This window comes from Phodopus roborovskii, unplaced genomic scaffold (genome assembly GCF_943737965.1).
Source record: "Phodopus roborovskii unplaced genomic scaffold, PHOROB, whole genome shotgun sequence".
Lineage (NCBI taxonomy): Eukaryota > Metazoa > Chordata > Mammalia > Rodentia > Cricetidae > Phodopus > Phodopus roborovskii.
The window spans coordinates 29660780-29676443 of NW_026126407.1; the positions used below are offsets into that span (position 1 = coordinate 29660780).

General features: G+C 44.5%; 1 protein-coding gene across 1 annotated transcript in view; it reads right to left on the reverse strand.

Moving 5' to 3' along the window:
• Positions 1–7709: 7709 nt before the first annotated feature.
• Positions 7710–15664, reverse strand: part of Rnf130 (ring finger protein 130) — a 107982-nt gene continuing 100027 nt past the window's right edge. The window contains exon 8 of the mRNA XM_051180824.1: positions 7710–8261. Within this exon, the coding sequence (XP_051036781.1) occupies positions 8152–8261 (110 nt within the window). The 3' untranslated portion in view covers positions 7710–8151. The remainder of the gene's footprint in view (positions 8262–15664) is intronic.

Sequence of the window (15664 nt, forward strand, 5' to 3'; positions counted from 1 at the left end):
GCTAAGAAATACATGAAAAAAGCCTATGTTTTTTCTCTTTATTTTCTGTGATTTTATATTCTACAAAATTTACCTTATTAATAAATATGCAAAATTCAGGTTTTGATAGTTACAAGATTTAGCAGTCAGCAACATTACTTAATTCCAGAACTTTTCATCATTCTGAATGGGAGTCCTGTACTTATGATAGTCAGTTACTTCTCATCTTTGTCTTCCTCAGCCCCTAGTAACCACTAATCTGCTTTTGTCTTTATGATTTTCTTATTCTGGGTATTTAATGTAAATGGAATAATCTGTCCCATTATGTTTGGATTCTTCATTTACCATCACATGTCCAAAATCCATCCATGTTGTAGCATGTCAGTGACATTTTTTATGGCAGGGATATGCCAGATATGCCACGCTTTGTTTATCCATCAGTTGATGGATGTTTCAGTCTTTTGGATCTTAGAATTATTATCATAAGCACTGTGTACATCTTTTAATGCTTTTTACTTCTCTGTGTGTGTGTCTGAGTACATGGCATAATTTGTGTACAGGTGCATGGCCATGCACATATGTGTGTGGATGCCAGCAGAGGGCGCTGGGTCTTTTCCTCTAGTCTCTCTACCTAGTTCTTTGAGGGAGGGGTTTTTCCTCGAATCTAAGGCTTCTGTTTTCCTAGGTAGGCTGGAAGTCAGAAGTCCCATTGTTCCTCTTGCCTCTGACCCCTCAGGCTGGGGGTACAGTGTGCTCAGTGTGCCTGTCTTTTTACACGCGATCTGTAATCCAATCCTCATGAGCAGCAAATGCTCTTACTGTTGAACCATCTCTCCAGCCCCTGTGTACAAGTTTTGGGTGAAAGTGTTTTTAATTCTTTTGGTTAAGATGAAAACCAATAGGGCAATAATATTCAGAGCTATACTCTTCCTTCCTTTCATCGTTCTCTCTCTCTATCCCTTTCTCTCTCTCTCCCTCTCTCTTGAGATAGCATCTTTGTAGCCCTGGCTATCCTGGAACTCCTTATGTAGACTAGGCTGGTCTTGAATTCCCATAGATCCACCTGTCTCTGCTTGCTGAGCACTGGAATGAAAGGTGTGTACCACCACACCCACCCTTGACTTTTTATATTTAAAAAGTTTAGATTTTACCTTTTTTTTTTAAATGTGTATGGGTGTTTTGCTTGTATGCATATCTGTACTCCATGTGTGCACCTAGTATCTTTGGAGGCCAGATGAGGTAGTTGGAATCCCTGAAGCTGGAGTTACAGATGGCTGGAAGCCATACAGGTGCTGGAAACTGAACCCAGTTCTCTGGGAGAGAAGCCTGCACTCTTAACCACTGAGCTGTGTCTCTAGCCCCTGAGCCACCACTGAACTGTTTTCAAAGCAGCTGCAGTATTTGGTGTTCTTACAATGTGTCAGAGTCCATGCACTGTGGTTCTACACCAGTCTAGCCATTTCTAGAGTAAGGTCATTGTTTGGATTTTTATTCCTACCATGTCCTTTAGCCAGTCTGTGTTTTGTGTCACCTGCAACCACTGAGAGTATTCCATGTAACACAAACAGCTTTTTCAATAGGTTTTTATTGAAACGGTTATATTAGCAAATTCCACACATACAAGTGTACACTACTGGCATAGAGGTACATGCCAGACAATTTCACTACTTAGTTATACTTACATCAACCATGTGGACCTAGGGATTGTGCTGCCCATTTCCAGGGGTTGACAGAGCTGATCGTCACAAATTCAGCTCACATTGTACTTTCAGGTGTCTGTTCTTGACAGGGTAACCCCTTACAGTGAGTCCTGAATTAAGCTAAGGAGCAATTTTGCTTCTCGGATGTGTGTTCTTTCTGGCACAAGCTATCTACTGGTGAAAGAAATTCAAGTGTATACTTTCACTCTTATCCTTCAAGGTGCTCCACCTTGCCATCTGCCTTAGGTGTATTCCGAGCTTCCTCATCCCAAGTTACCTGTGCATAGGTTAGAAAAATAGTTTTGTATACCATCCTCTGAGATGTTGTGCATAGTCAGCAGGAACCCAGAATGAGTGGGGCTCTTTGAATAACCCAAATTTGAAAGGGCGACTTCAGTGTTTTCTGCGAGTGTAAAAGCTACTGAGAGTCAAGAACAGCTGTGACACATGTGTCCTAGGATTTAAACTGGCGCCTCTCCTTATACAGGTGCAGCATATGACTATGATACAAGGACTTTCTCCACCCCACACCCACATCACCTTCCAGCTCGGACTCTTTTTTCCTTGGAAGAGGTATGGTCTCTCAAAAGTCCCTCTCACCTCCCATGGTGGGCGGGAGATACCAGATTCTACCCCAAGCACTAGCTAAGACAGCTGTCTTCTAGCCGGGTCAGCAAGCCAGCTGGGGCTGCCAGGAAAGTGGCATGTGTCCTTGTGGCTGCCCCCATGAAGTCTAGGTGTGGAAGAGGGCTATCCCTGCATGGGTGACAGTTGGCAGATGTACCTTGCTTACCTGAAGGGAAAAATGTGGTTTGGGATGTCACATTTAACCCAATCCTCCTACTTTTTTAGAACAAACATTTTGGTTCAATGCCTTTCAGTCATTAGAAAAGTCCTTTAATATCATAATGCAAATACATTAGACTTAATTGTGGATGAAAGGTAACTCCAAAGCAGGTTAGAATTCATGTTATGTGGGGATTAATTTGTAAAAATGTATGTAGCTTAGTACAATGTTAAATGTTGGTAGTGGCTGGAAAGAGGTGTGCAGAATCAGGTGAGGGTCGCTGATGGGAGGGAGGGAGGTCTTGCGGGTGGCCAACCTGTCCCTTCCCCATGCTCTTGACTAGCAAGTGGAGGTGAGGGGACTGGAGAGAAAGGAGTCACACCAGTATCAAATGTTTCAGGGACACTGGCAGGGGAGGGGATGGAGGGTCTACTACAGGGGGAGATGGGCAGCTCGGCAACTCCACCTTTTCTCATGAGGACAATGAGTGCAGCTAATGGCTGTGAGGCCTCCGTCTTCAGCTCCGGCTGTCACCAATGCTGCTGAGAAAGGTCACTCTTTTAGGCTGTGAAGTAGGGTTTGGGCCCCCTCAGTCCTGTCATAAAGAAGCAATAGGAGACAGAGGGATTCTGGGGCAGAGGCTCCTGCTACTCTGGTAGCAATGAATCCTCCTGAAATTCAACACTTGGGTTGCACGAAGTTCAAAGGCTATTCTGCCTTTTGCCATGTTTCTTCTTTCCCAAGTCAGAGTGAAGAAGGTAGAAAAAGACAGGGTAAGCCTAGGAAGGATTTCAGGAGGGCAATCAAGGGATGGGCAGCCTTCACAGGGCCATGTCAAGGCTCTGAGAACCATGTCTGTACTGTAGAAAAGGCACCCTTCTAGCAGCCAAGGCTGACTTTGCTCTCCCTCTACAGTCTCTGTAGGCTGGGGGAGTCACAGCTCTGGAAGATGCAGGCGACTGCTTTTATTCCAGGCCTGCAGGGCCCACCTGGCCTGTCTTCATCAAAGGTCAGTTTCCTGGGATCACTGATAAAGTGGAACCTATCAATCCTGTCAGAGCCCTGAAGGAGTTCCTTGGGTACAAGGTGGCCTCCTGACCACTAACTTCAGACCCTGCCACCCAGGCTCATGAGGCTGGTGTGACTTGTAAATACTGTGATCTGCAGAGGGCCAAGGGCCGGCCAGCCAGTCAGAGGCAAGGGGTCTGCAAGAGCAGCTTCCATCCATCGGCTTTGCTTCTCCTGCTCTTTCTAGACACGCTCAGGCAAACACAGTGCTGTGCTACAGACACAGGCTTCTGAGTCCCCATGCTCCTTCTGGTCCTTTTCTGACATCACAATACTTAGAACCTGCAAGGTATTTTCCCAGTCCTGCAGTGACCTCAACCACATCCAAGCATCTTATGCACTCCCCCCCTTTTCCAGATAGGTTAACTGGGGGCTGTGTCAGAGTTTTGGAATGATGCGCCCTCGGGCCCAAACAAGGCCGAACTCCATGCACTGTTCGCACTGTTTGAAAGCACTGCCCTCATACGGATCTGGGCCGAAAGGCACTTGTTTTAAGCTGTGGGTGTCAGGACAGTTGGCCTATGACAACGATTTCTTATTTTCAACTCCTGTCCCTGGGAGAGGGACCAAGTTTGAGATCAAGTGCACAGACCTCCCATTCTGTACCCTGGAGAACAAGAGCGGGCAGGCCCACCTTTCCTGAATGTGGAAATTATACAATATCATTTTTCTACATTAATGTCTCCGGGAGTTTTCTGTTTGCCATACACACCAGTCAATGTTCCCTAGCCCAGTTTCTCCCTGGCTGACACCATCATCGGAACTGAGAGTCACCTCTGTCAGGGTGAGCACAGTGCTCAGTGCACAGACCTCTGCACAGGGTGCTGGAGGGGCAGATGTGGGGTCTCCCAGGGACTGTGATTGTGTGGAGACACATCAGGGCTGGGCTTTATGGGCTCTTCTGGACCCTACCAACATTTACACAATCACGGAGACTAGAAATCTAGCTTCCAGGGCAGGGCGGGTGGTAGCAGTACATGCCTTTAGTGCCAGCACTTGGGGGTAGAGACTGGTGTATCTATGTGAGTTTGAGGCCAGCCTAGTCTACAGAGCTAGTTCTAAGACAGTCAAGACTACACAAAGAAACCCTGTCTCAGAAAAAAAAAAAAAAAAAAAAAAAAAAGGAGAAAATAAATAAATATGTAAACCTGACTTCCATTTCTATCTCACTATCACCCCCCCCACCCCCACCCCCCCGTTTCCTTACCTGTAGACAGCTCAGTCTGGGGTCCCTTGGTTCTAAGCCAACTGCTAGCATTGTCAGCCCATGCAGGGCCTGCTGCCCCTCCACCCATGCCTGGGGGACTGTCTCCTATGGATTCCCCCTCACTGCTCTCATCTGCACACTGCTGCTGCCAACATGCCAGTTTCCAGGACAGCCAAACGACTCAAGCACGAACTGAGACGCACCCTCGCCCTCCAGGCCTTCACGACTCCTGGTCCGCCTTAACTCCAAGTGCGCCAGTCAGGTACACAATGAGAACTTTAGAAAAACGTCTGTCAGCAGCTTGGGTCTGGTGCCTTTAAACTCAGTACTCAGGAGGCAGAGGCTGGAGGATCTCCGAGTTCAAGTTCAAGGCCATCCTGATCTATAAAGTGAGTTCTAGGATAGCCAGGGCTACACAAAGAAACCCTGTCTCAAAAAACCCAAAAAAGAAAAGACCTAACCTAAAATCAAAAGGGCGGTTGACAAAACTAAGTGCACGGCCCTGCCTCTCCCTTCCAAATGCCACAGTCTTAAATTGGGCAGTTTCCTTTCTTGACGCTGATGAGCAGTGGCCCCTTTGTCAGCAGGACCCTTGATGTGAAATCAGTCTTGTTTGTTGTAGCAGAACATGGTCTCCTACAAAAAAGGTTAACAGCAAAAGCAAGCGTGGATTTCTCCTTAGTTTGGTGTCATTTAGCACATAGTTCAGTGACAGCGTGGAGGTGAGGGTGATAAAACTGGAAGACTTACAAAGCCCATCGGCTGTGCCCGTTACTAAATCCAGTAATCTTTTGCCTGATGCCTCTCTGACCACATCTTGGCATGCATCAGGACAGATGGGAAGCGCAGACTCAGCTTCAGGATGGACTAGTTCAGGGATGTGCCTTATAGATGTTCCCATGAGGGAATGACAAGAGCAGCCAGGAGATGGAGGCTGGCTCAGAACCAAGACTTAGTGGTCTTTGGAAGGACTTTGGAGCTGCTGATGGTAGAGCCTGTTTTCCTAGGAGGGGAGCAAAGGCAGGGCCCTGGACAGTCACACTCATTACTTCCAGAGACCCTCCTGAGACTTCTTCACTCCTGAATATCCAGCCAGTCAGCTCTCCTTCCCAGAGTGGCTCCTCCACAAGGAAGCTGGGTTTCTCAAAGGCTTAGGCCTTTGTATCCGCGCCGCTGCAGTCTAGTCTACTTGCTGCCTGTGGCTGTAGATCCTTCTGGGTGTGTGTTCTGTGGCATATGTTAGTACTGGACCTGGAGACCTGGCTGGTTTCACGGGAGTCCTTTCATCATAGCCGCTGGTAGGAAGCTGTTATCTTCTGTCCTCCCAAAGCAGGGTATCCTCCACAAAGAAGTCAGTTCCCTCCTGATGAGCACAGGGCATTCTGGAGTTGAGTTGAAGGTAGCCCCAGTTTTCAGGAAAACGGGTCAACCTGGTGTCTGGAGCAAATTCCTTCCTAAAAACTGCCTCCTTGGCTGTTCTACAGTGAACATCACATGCCCCAAATTTCCCAGGGATTCAAATTTCATCTCAGTAGATTTTAGAGGACTCAATGAAAAAAATTTTCTCCAAGCATTTCTCCTTTTTTTTTTTTTTTTTTTTAAGAAACTACCTAGAGTGGAATTTAATGATTTAATGTATATGCGTGCCTTATAAGACTGTTGAGACCTGAAGAAAATGACTCATTGGGATCTGAGAAAACAAGGCTAGGCTACAGACAACATTACAGCATCTGCCTCATCTGCCACACCAAACACTTCCATATGATCCTCTGGACCTTGGCAGTCTACTCTCCTGTTGAGAATGCTCTCACTGAGAACCTGCCTTTCAGAACGATAATCTATTGAAACTTTATCAAAAATATTTTTATAGTACAAAGACTATAAAAAAAGAAAGACAAAAGCCCTTGGGAAGCAGCGAATAGTGAAAGCAGTCAAGACCTTAGAGGTTGGCCCTGGTCCAGTTTCAAATTACTCAAGCGCAGTCTGTGGGCTCGCCCTGCCACCATGTTCTTACAGGCTGTCAGCACTAAGGTTCTCTGAGGGTCTGTTCAGGCACAGGGACATGTGAGGGTTCTTGGTGACATGTTATGTGATGCTGTGAAAGGGAAGAAGCCACATGTGTGAAGATGGCACGTATGTGCCTCAAACTTAACGACCCACAGAGCCAATAAAAGTGACAGGGTGGGAATCTTCTCATCTGCCCATGTGACACATGCATGTGTGTACACACACACATACCCTGGACACTGCATCCCTCTGTCCAGGATCTGAACATCTTCACTCTGGCGAGAAGCACCTGACTGTAGCATGAGACCCTGCAGAAAGGAGGTGATTTGCTCATCCTGCCCACACTGTAGAATATGTTTCTCATGTTAACCTGATGTCATTCTGGATGTGTGCGATGGGCACGCATGTCCCCAGTGTCCACCATGCTGGCCACAGCATCCTCTTCTGAAAGTCTGGCTGTCGGCACTCCAGTGTTTCTTCATGTTGATGCTGAGGCTGGCAGGATAGCACTGGATTATACAATCAAGACGGAAAAGGGGTCTACCATTTGGTATTTAATAAGATGTTGGTTTGCATTTCCCAATGAAACATTTAAAACTATTCTGGTGTGGATGACTGTCAGCCTTGTCCATGTGGTCATCGTGCTAGGCTCCTGCTGCCACTTCCCCATATACATCACAGACAGTGGGGACAGAAGCCTTCCATGCCTAGTGTCTATGTAAATACTAGTCATCTTATGTCATGCTCATCACAGATGCTGGAAAACGACAAAGCAGGTGACTGTCTGATCCTGTGAGAGCAGACTCTGGCCCCGTGGCTCTGGAGGACACAGGTGGTCAGAGTCGCAGGGGGGGGGGAAGAAGATGAATCTTCTCTTGAAGGACACTCTATAGGAAGAGGCCCTTTACCAGGAAATACAGTGAGAGACAGGACGAAGTGAAGCAGGTCAAGGAGCCGTGACTCACATTCTGCATTGGTGGGACATTTTATCTGCAGGCTTCCGTGTGTATGTGTGGACCACAAAATGTATTGTACAAAAACCCAGTGTCACCCTGACACAGAACAGCGTGCGACTACTTGGGGACATGGACACATTTGCAACAACCGCATCATTAGCTCCTAGCCCCATCTCTTCTCTGGAAACGGCAAGGCTCATGGGGTGCCCTTGCTTAGTGGTCAGCTCTGGGTGGGTCTTCAGTACCACGAGGCTCACCTGGGCAATAATGCTGTCCTCAAACCTCACCTTGGGGGAGCTCTGCAATTTAACTCTGAACCCCAACTTGCACTCAGAGGTACTGCCATTCTTCCAAAACGGACGATGACAGAAAAATACAAAATAAGAAAGGTGACCATAAATCAAATCTCAAAAGGAGAGACCCCCAACAGCCCATTTTTTAAAAAATTCAGGTTTTGTTCTCATCATACATGTCCAAGGATGGTTCGATTGTGGAGAATTCACTTTCGTATACCAGGCTACGAGGCGACAGGGAGTTCCGGTGAAAGAGGTGCCCACCTGAAGAAGGAACAAGAAAGACATACTTAGTGTGGCCTTTAGCCCGGGTCCCGCAGGACCTTAGAGGAGAATGTTGATCAGCTCTGTAACACTGCATTTCCCCAAGAGTTTCCTTCACTGGGGCCTCAGTGCTGTGGCTGCAAGCTGGGCCTCTCACATGCTGAACGAACCCTGCACCACTGAGCTGCCTCTATGCCTTGTAGGCATGACTGGCTTGTTTTTGTTTTTGTTGTTGTTGGTTTTCTTTGTTTGTTTTGAGACAGGATTTCATGTAGATAAGACTGGCCTTGAACTCACTATGGCTGGAAACGACCTTGAATGTGTGATCCTCCTGACTACATTTTTTTGAGTCCTGGGATTACAAGCATGTATTACACGTTTAGTTCATGAGGCGCAGGGGGAATCAAACCTAGGGCTTTGTACACACCAGGCAAGCTCTCTGCCAACTAAGCCACTTCCTCAGCCCTCTGTAGACATATTTTAAATGTATACAGTTCTGGGGCTAGAGAGATGGTTTAATAGTAAAGAACACTTGCTGCTCTGGCAGAGATTTGGAGTTCAGTTCCTATGACCCATACCAGGACTCATGGCTGTCTGTAACTAATTCTAGGGGATCCGACATCCTTTCTGGCCTCCATGGACATTGCACACATGTCGTAAGTACACATACATATATGCACTCATACACATAAAATAAAAATCAATAAATCCTTTTTAAAAAACCTTCTGATATATGTACATTCTCCTGTTAGGCTCCCAGGAAGGTGTCACTGTAGCTTTTCAGAACAAAAGAAGGATTCCATGACTGATATAAAGGTTTTTTTAAGGACACAATCGTATGAAGAATTATAAATCCTGTCCCTCTCCAAGCCTCTGTCCTAGAATGATCTGCAGGCAGGAGTGCACAGAAATGCTCGGCAGTTGGGAAAACCTGGGAATTGTGGGTGGCAAGTATCAAGGATCCTGATAACACATTTAAAAGTTTGGACTAGAGAGACAATAAAAGCACTTGTTACCAAACTTGATCCCCAGGACCCACATGGTGGAGGCAGAAAACTGATTCCTGAAAGTCTTTTTTTTTTTTTTTTTTTTTTTTTTTTTTTGGTTTTTCGAGCCAGGGTTACTCTGTATTGTTTTTGAATCTGTCCTGGAACTAGCTCTATAGACCAGGCTGGCCTCAAACTCACAGAGCTCCACCTGCCTCTGCCTCCCAAGTGCTGGGATCAAAGGTGTGTGCCACCAATGGCTGGCTTTCTCAGAACTCTTTATGTGTGTTATGGTAAGCATGTGCACAAACACACACACTAAGTCAAATATAATAAAACCATTTTTAAAGTTAAAAGTTTGAATGTGGGGCTCAACAGGTAAATGTGCCCCAGAGCATAAGGACCTGAACTCCATATCTATAATCCCCATAGAAAAGCTGAGTGTAATCCCAGCTCTGGGGAGGCACAGACAAACAGACCCAGAGGCCAGACAGCCTAGATTGAGCTCCAGGTCAAAGGAGAGACCCTGTCTCAAACAAGGCGGATGACAGCTGAGAGACAACACCCACACTGACCTTTGGTCTCCTCACACACACTCTTACACATCTATCCTCATGAATGTGCAACCACCCATACAAATACAAAAGTTTTATTAATATTAAAGCTATACCTTCACATGGTTTGGTTAATTATTACTTAAATCTAAGTAATTTTTTTGGGGGGGCAGTATACCGTTATGTAGCATAGCCATGCTAGCCTGGAACTTTCAATAACCTTTAAAATTTTTAAACGTTAATTTTATTTTACCCATATGAGTGCTTGCCTGAACAATCCCCAGAAACTGGAAGAGTTCAAACAGTTGTGAGGCACCATGTGGATGCTGGGAGCAAAACTGAGATCCTCGGAAAGAGCAGCAAATTCTCTCCAGCCCCTGAACCTCTATTTCCCAAGTGCTGGGGTTCTAGGCCTGGGGTTCCAGCTGCTCTCATGTGGAGCCCTCTCCCCGCCCTGTACCAGGGGTTGAACCTAGAGCTTTATGTGAAGGCTCTACTGCTAGGATTTACCCCAGCCATTCTTCCTTCTTTAGACAGGCCTGGCTAAGTTTCCCAGGGAGGTCTTGAACTTGCACCACTCTGAAGAGCCTTTGCCTCTCCAGCAGCTGAGAGCACAGACTATGCAGCCAGCCGGTACCACATGTTCTGAAGAGTGCAATCTCCAATTTCCCTTTTTCAGAGGGTGCAATTTTAGTGCGATTCTCATGGACTTCATGATTTCAATAACATACTTATTTTTCCTCTTTTAAAAATTTACTTTGTGTGGATGGTGGAAGTGGAGACTGCCCAGGCGGAGGTCGGAGGGCAACTTTCAGGAGTAGAATCATGTGGGTTCCAGGGACTGAAATCCAGGTCATCAGACTTGAAATTGCTAGCTCAAAGGTACCAATTTTGAGCCTCATATTTTTTCAGTTTTAGACTTTATTGAATTTCTACTAGTGAACATTAGGATTTCCCCCCCAATCTCTATTCCTTCCCTTTTCCATAAACATTGTCCCAAGTTGTTGTTATTATTATTATTTTGGTTTTTCAAGACAGGGTTTCTCTGTGTATTGCTCTGGCTGTCCTGGAACTCACAGTGCCTGCCTCTGCCTCCTGAGTGCTGGGATTAAAGGCATGTGCCATCACTACCCTACCCCAAGTAATTATTTTTTTGATAATTTAATACATTCAGGGTTTATACTATTTAACTGTTTGTGCTACTCAAAACCAAGCCATGTTCCTGTTTTCTTTTCTGCATTGTCCTGTTTTGTTGCTGGGACTTTGAGGTAACAGGGAAATAAAGTAAAATGAACATGATTAAAATTTACAACTTCAAGAGTTTTTATAGGAGGCTAGAGGGATGGCTCAGCGATGAAGAGTGTGCAACACAATCATGAGTACCAGAGTTCAAATCCCAGCACCCACGTAACAAGCCAGGCTTTCTATAAACATGTTAGCTCCAGTGCTGAGGGACTGGATGCTCTCATGTGGTCTTTGCATCTGTACAAACATGCACACCAGCACCCATTTGTATATACTCTTTCAAACACAACTAGATAAATCTATAAGAACAGAGGTTTTATGCATATGCCTACTAACCTAGCCAGAGTATAGAACATGAACATGTGCAACACTGTACTCTCAGCTGCTGGAGAGGCAAAGGCTCTTAAGAGTAGTGCAAGTCCAAGGCCTCCCTGGGAAACTTAGCCAGGCCTGTCTAAAGAAGGAAGAATGGCTGGGGTAAATCCTAGCAGTAGAGCCTTCACATAAAGCTCTAGGTTCAACCCCTGGTGCAGGGCGGGGAGAGGGCTCCACATGAGAGCAGCTGGAACCCCAGGCCTAGAACCCCAGCACTTGGGAAACAGAGGTAAGGTGACTAGGGCTGGAGAGATGGCTCAGCAGTTAAGAGAAAATGTCCTAAAATCTTTTGGTATTCTTTTTCTCTCTTATTCCTATCACCATGGAAACAGTTTATCTTGCATCTTTCCAGAATGTTGAGTCATTGAAAGTTGCTATGAACATTTATATACAAGCCATTCAAGAATATGTGACTGCATATCTCTTGGGTTAAGTAACCAGGGGTGGAATGTGTAAGGGGCTCCAGGCTAATTTATGTAAAGTGGCTGTGCTGTTTTACAGCCTTTTGTGAAGTGTGTAAAAACCCCAGTGCCTCTGGGCAATGGTGTCGTCTTTTAAATCTTAGTCCTTTTTGATGCTTTTCTTCTCCCTTCTTTTGTACCTCCATCCCTTCCTTGTAGGCCGAGTCTCACATAGCCCAGATTGGCTTGGTACTTGCTGTGTACCCGAGGAAAACCTCAAACTCCGGATTCTCCTGCTTACATCTCCCAAATGTTGGGATTCCAGGTGTGCACTACCCCACCCAGCTCTTCTCTTAGGTTTTAAGATTCTGTTTTCATTTTATGTGTACGAGTGTTTCGCCTGTATGTATGTGTGCGTGTCATGTATGTGCCTGCTACCCCCAGACATTAGATGAAGTCAGTGGAGTTACAAATGGTCGTGAGCCACCATGTGGGTGCTGGGAACCAAACCTGGGTCCTTCATAAGATCAGTAAATGCTCTTAACTGCTGAGTCATCTTTCTAGCCCTCTCCTTAAAGCTTTAATTTGTCATTTGCTGGTAATTAATGATGCTGGGCATCTTATCAACAACTCTATTTCTTTTTTGGGGGGTAGGAGTTGGGGCTGGAGCCCAGGGTACTGTGCACACTAGACCAGCACTCCACCATGGAGCCACTCCTCAGATCTTCTTCATAAGGTCTCACAATGTAGCCCTGGCTGACCTGGAACTTGTTACATAGACCAGGCTGGCTTCAGACTCATAGAGATCCAAGTGCCTCTGCCTCTGCTGGGATTAAAGGAATGTGCCACCACTGCCCAGGTTTTTTAAAGGCATGAGATCCAAGCTCTTTTTCAAGAATGTTTGAAAATACGTTTTCAAGAGTGGCTTTTCATTTTACTAACATTGATTTTTGAAGGGCAAGCTCCAAATTTTGTTAAAATTCAATTTATTGATTTCTTTCCCTTTCATGTCAGTTTACGGGAATGTTCACCAGTTCCAAGGTTATTGAGATTCTTCTTCTGTGACATCATCTAGAAGTTTAGGGTTTACTTATGAGGTTTGATTGGTAGGCATTAAGGATTGGAGCTCCATTTTATGCACACAGCCATCAGACTGTTGAGATACCTCTGCAGTTAAGAGCATGGTGGCTCATAACCTCCTCAGCTTCAGGAGATCTGGTGCCCTCCTCTGGCCTCTTTGGGCACTACAAGCACAGGGAGCCAAAATAGAAGCAGGATAAATACCCCATACACATAAAATAAATAGAAAAAAGTAGTTATATTGGTAATGGTCAGAAAAAATAAAGGAGTTAGATTCAAGGGTCTCTTTCTGAAGAAAAAGGGGGATACGGCATGAAAATGATGCGATAAAAGGGTGGGTTACTAAGTCTACTTTTAAGCAAACACTAGTCTCAAATAGATTTTTGTATATTGATAAAAATTTAAGATTATTTTTGTTATACTGTATATATGTTTCTATTCTTGTTTAGGGTATTTTACTTATGAAGCTCTTTAACAATGTAATCTAAGTTTATAATTCTTGAAAGTTATGTTCACAGACTATTTAGGATAATAAATGCAGATTGGTACTCACCTGTTAAAATCAAACTTGTGTCATGTTAGGTATATTTTCAAGGTCAAACCAAGATATATTTTAGATAGACGGGGGGGATCTTCAAACACTTCAGAGATCTACAGACTATGGCATTTAAGATATTTTAACAACATAGGGCTTTTTAATGACAATGAGACATCTGTTCCTGGCAGCACCAATTTACTTCAGAAAAGATGATGGGCATCAAATAAACTCCATATGGAGTTTGCTTTCATTGTGGCAAAGCTAGCTAGCTATTTGGCCAAGAAACTGCTCTTGCCTTTCTTGCCTTTCTTGCAAGCTGTCCCAATTGGACAAGAAAGTGACTGCCAAACTTTCATAAGACAAGGTCAGACAGTCCTTCAAAATTCCTGCTTCAAAGTTTGTCAGATATTCTAAGCTTGTAGACTGAAGATGGATGCCCCAACATTGGAGAGGAACCTTGGGTGACAGTCCAGGCAGCCCCAGATGTCTGTCATTTCTATAGTTTTGGAAATTGTTTGTTATATAGTTCCTGATAGTATATCCTTCTGGGGTCTTCGATGGAGTTGAAGACTAGGTAGTTATAGTTACAGTTTTCCTAAGTTATGATAGAAGGTAAATTAGGTAGAGAGCTTTGAACTCATCAAGACAGAATAAATAATGGAGTATTTTTCTCCAAATATGCCAAATGCAAATGGACTGGACATTGTAAATTTAATTCTTATCTCATGATTGTTCTTATTGCTTATAGTTTTATTATGCTAGAGATAAAACCTTTCCTTTTTATTTAGACAAAAAGAGGTAAATGTTGTGGAATAATCTCTTTGTATACTGTGAAGATTTGTCACATGGGTTGGTTTAATAAAAAACTGAATGACCAATAACTAGGCAGAATTTTTAGGGCAGAGAGGATGCTGAAAAGAAGGACAGAGTTGCTAGCCAGACAAAGAGGAAACAGGAAATCAATATGGGCAGAGTAAAGGTAATAAAGGCATGAGGCAGAAGGTAAATTAATAGAAATGGGTCAATTTAAGTTATACGAGCTAGTTATAAACAAGCCTAAGCTATTGGCTGAGCTTCCTTTTTCTTCTCTAAGATTAAAAAAAAAATTATTATGTATACAATGTTCTGTCTGCATGTTTGCCTACAGGCCAGAAGAGGGCACCAGATCTCATTACAGATGGTTGTGAGCCACCACGTGGTTGCTGGGAATTGAACTTAGGACCTCTGGAAGAGCAGCCAGTGCTCTTAACCTTTGAGCCATCTCTCTAGCCCAAGCTTTTCTTTTCTTTCCTTTTTTTTTTTTTTTTTTCTTTTGTTTTTTCAAGACATGGTTTCTCTGTGTGGCAGCTCTGGCTGTCCTGGAACTCACTTTGTAGACCAGGATGGCTTTGAACTCATTGAGATCTGCCTGCCTCTGCCTCCTGAGTGCTGGGATTTAAGATATACACTACCATGTCTGGCTCAGCTGAGCTTTCATAATGAAAACAAACAAAACAAAACAAAACAAAAAAAAAAAAAAAAAAAGAAAGAAAGAAAGAAAGAAAAAAGAAGAAAAACCATCTATAGCTTAAAAACCAGGACAAATTCAAAGATGCTTACTGTCTGTACAAAGTGGTTTCTGAGAGTCAGGTTCCAGATGAAAAATTGGTTGTTTTCTGACTTCTAGTCTTGGGTTCCAGTTCAACCTGTATAGTCTAACAGTACTAAATGGTGTAACATGTTTGTAAGTGGCAAATATAATGCTTTTTGCAGGAAGAACCACCAGAAGTGACTGAGCTAACACATTCTGCTAGGGTCAGCTGACACCTATTAACCTGTTCCCCTCCCTAGCCGGTCAGAACAGGGCTCAGTGGTGGAATGTGAGGACCTGGGTTCCACCCTTGGCACCTAAAAAGCAGAAACTAAGAGTGCCCGAATTCAGCTTGCTAACCTGTACCTGTCAACTGGATTCCTTGAAAAGACACAAACACACACAGGCACACACATGTACACACACAGTACATTTTAGAGACAGGGGTGAGGCTGTTTTTGCCAAGAATGTAGGGTCTTCTTGACCCCTTTCTTGATTTTGTTGCTGTTGTTAGTGGCTACATGATGTTAATGAGAAATGTGCAAATCTTACAAATTTCCACAAAGACAGAACACCCCTGACATCAAAAAACAAAAATGCTACCAGTACCCTGCAAGTCCCTCTAGTGACCCCTCCATCACTAATGCCTCTTTC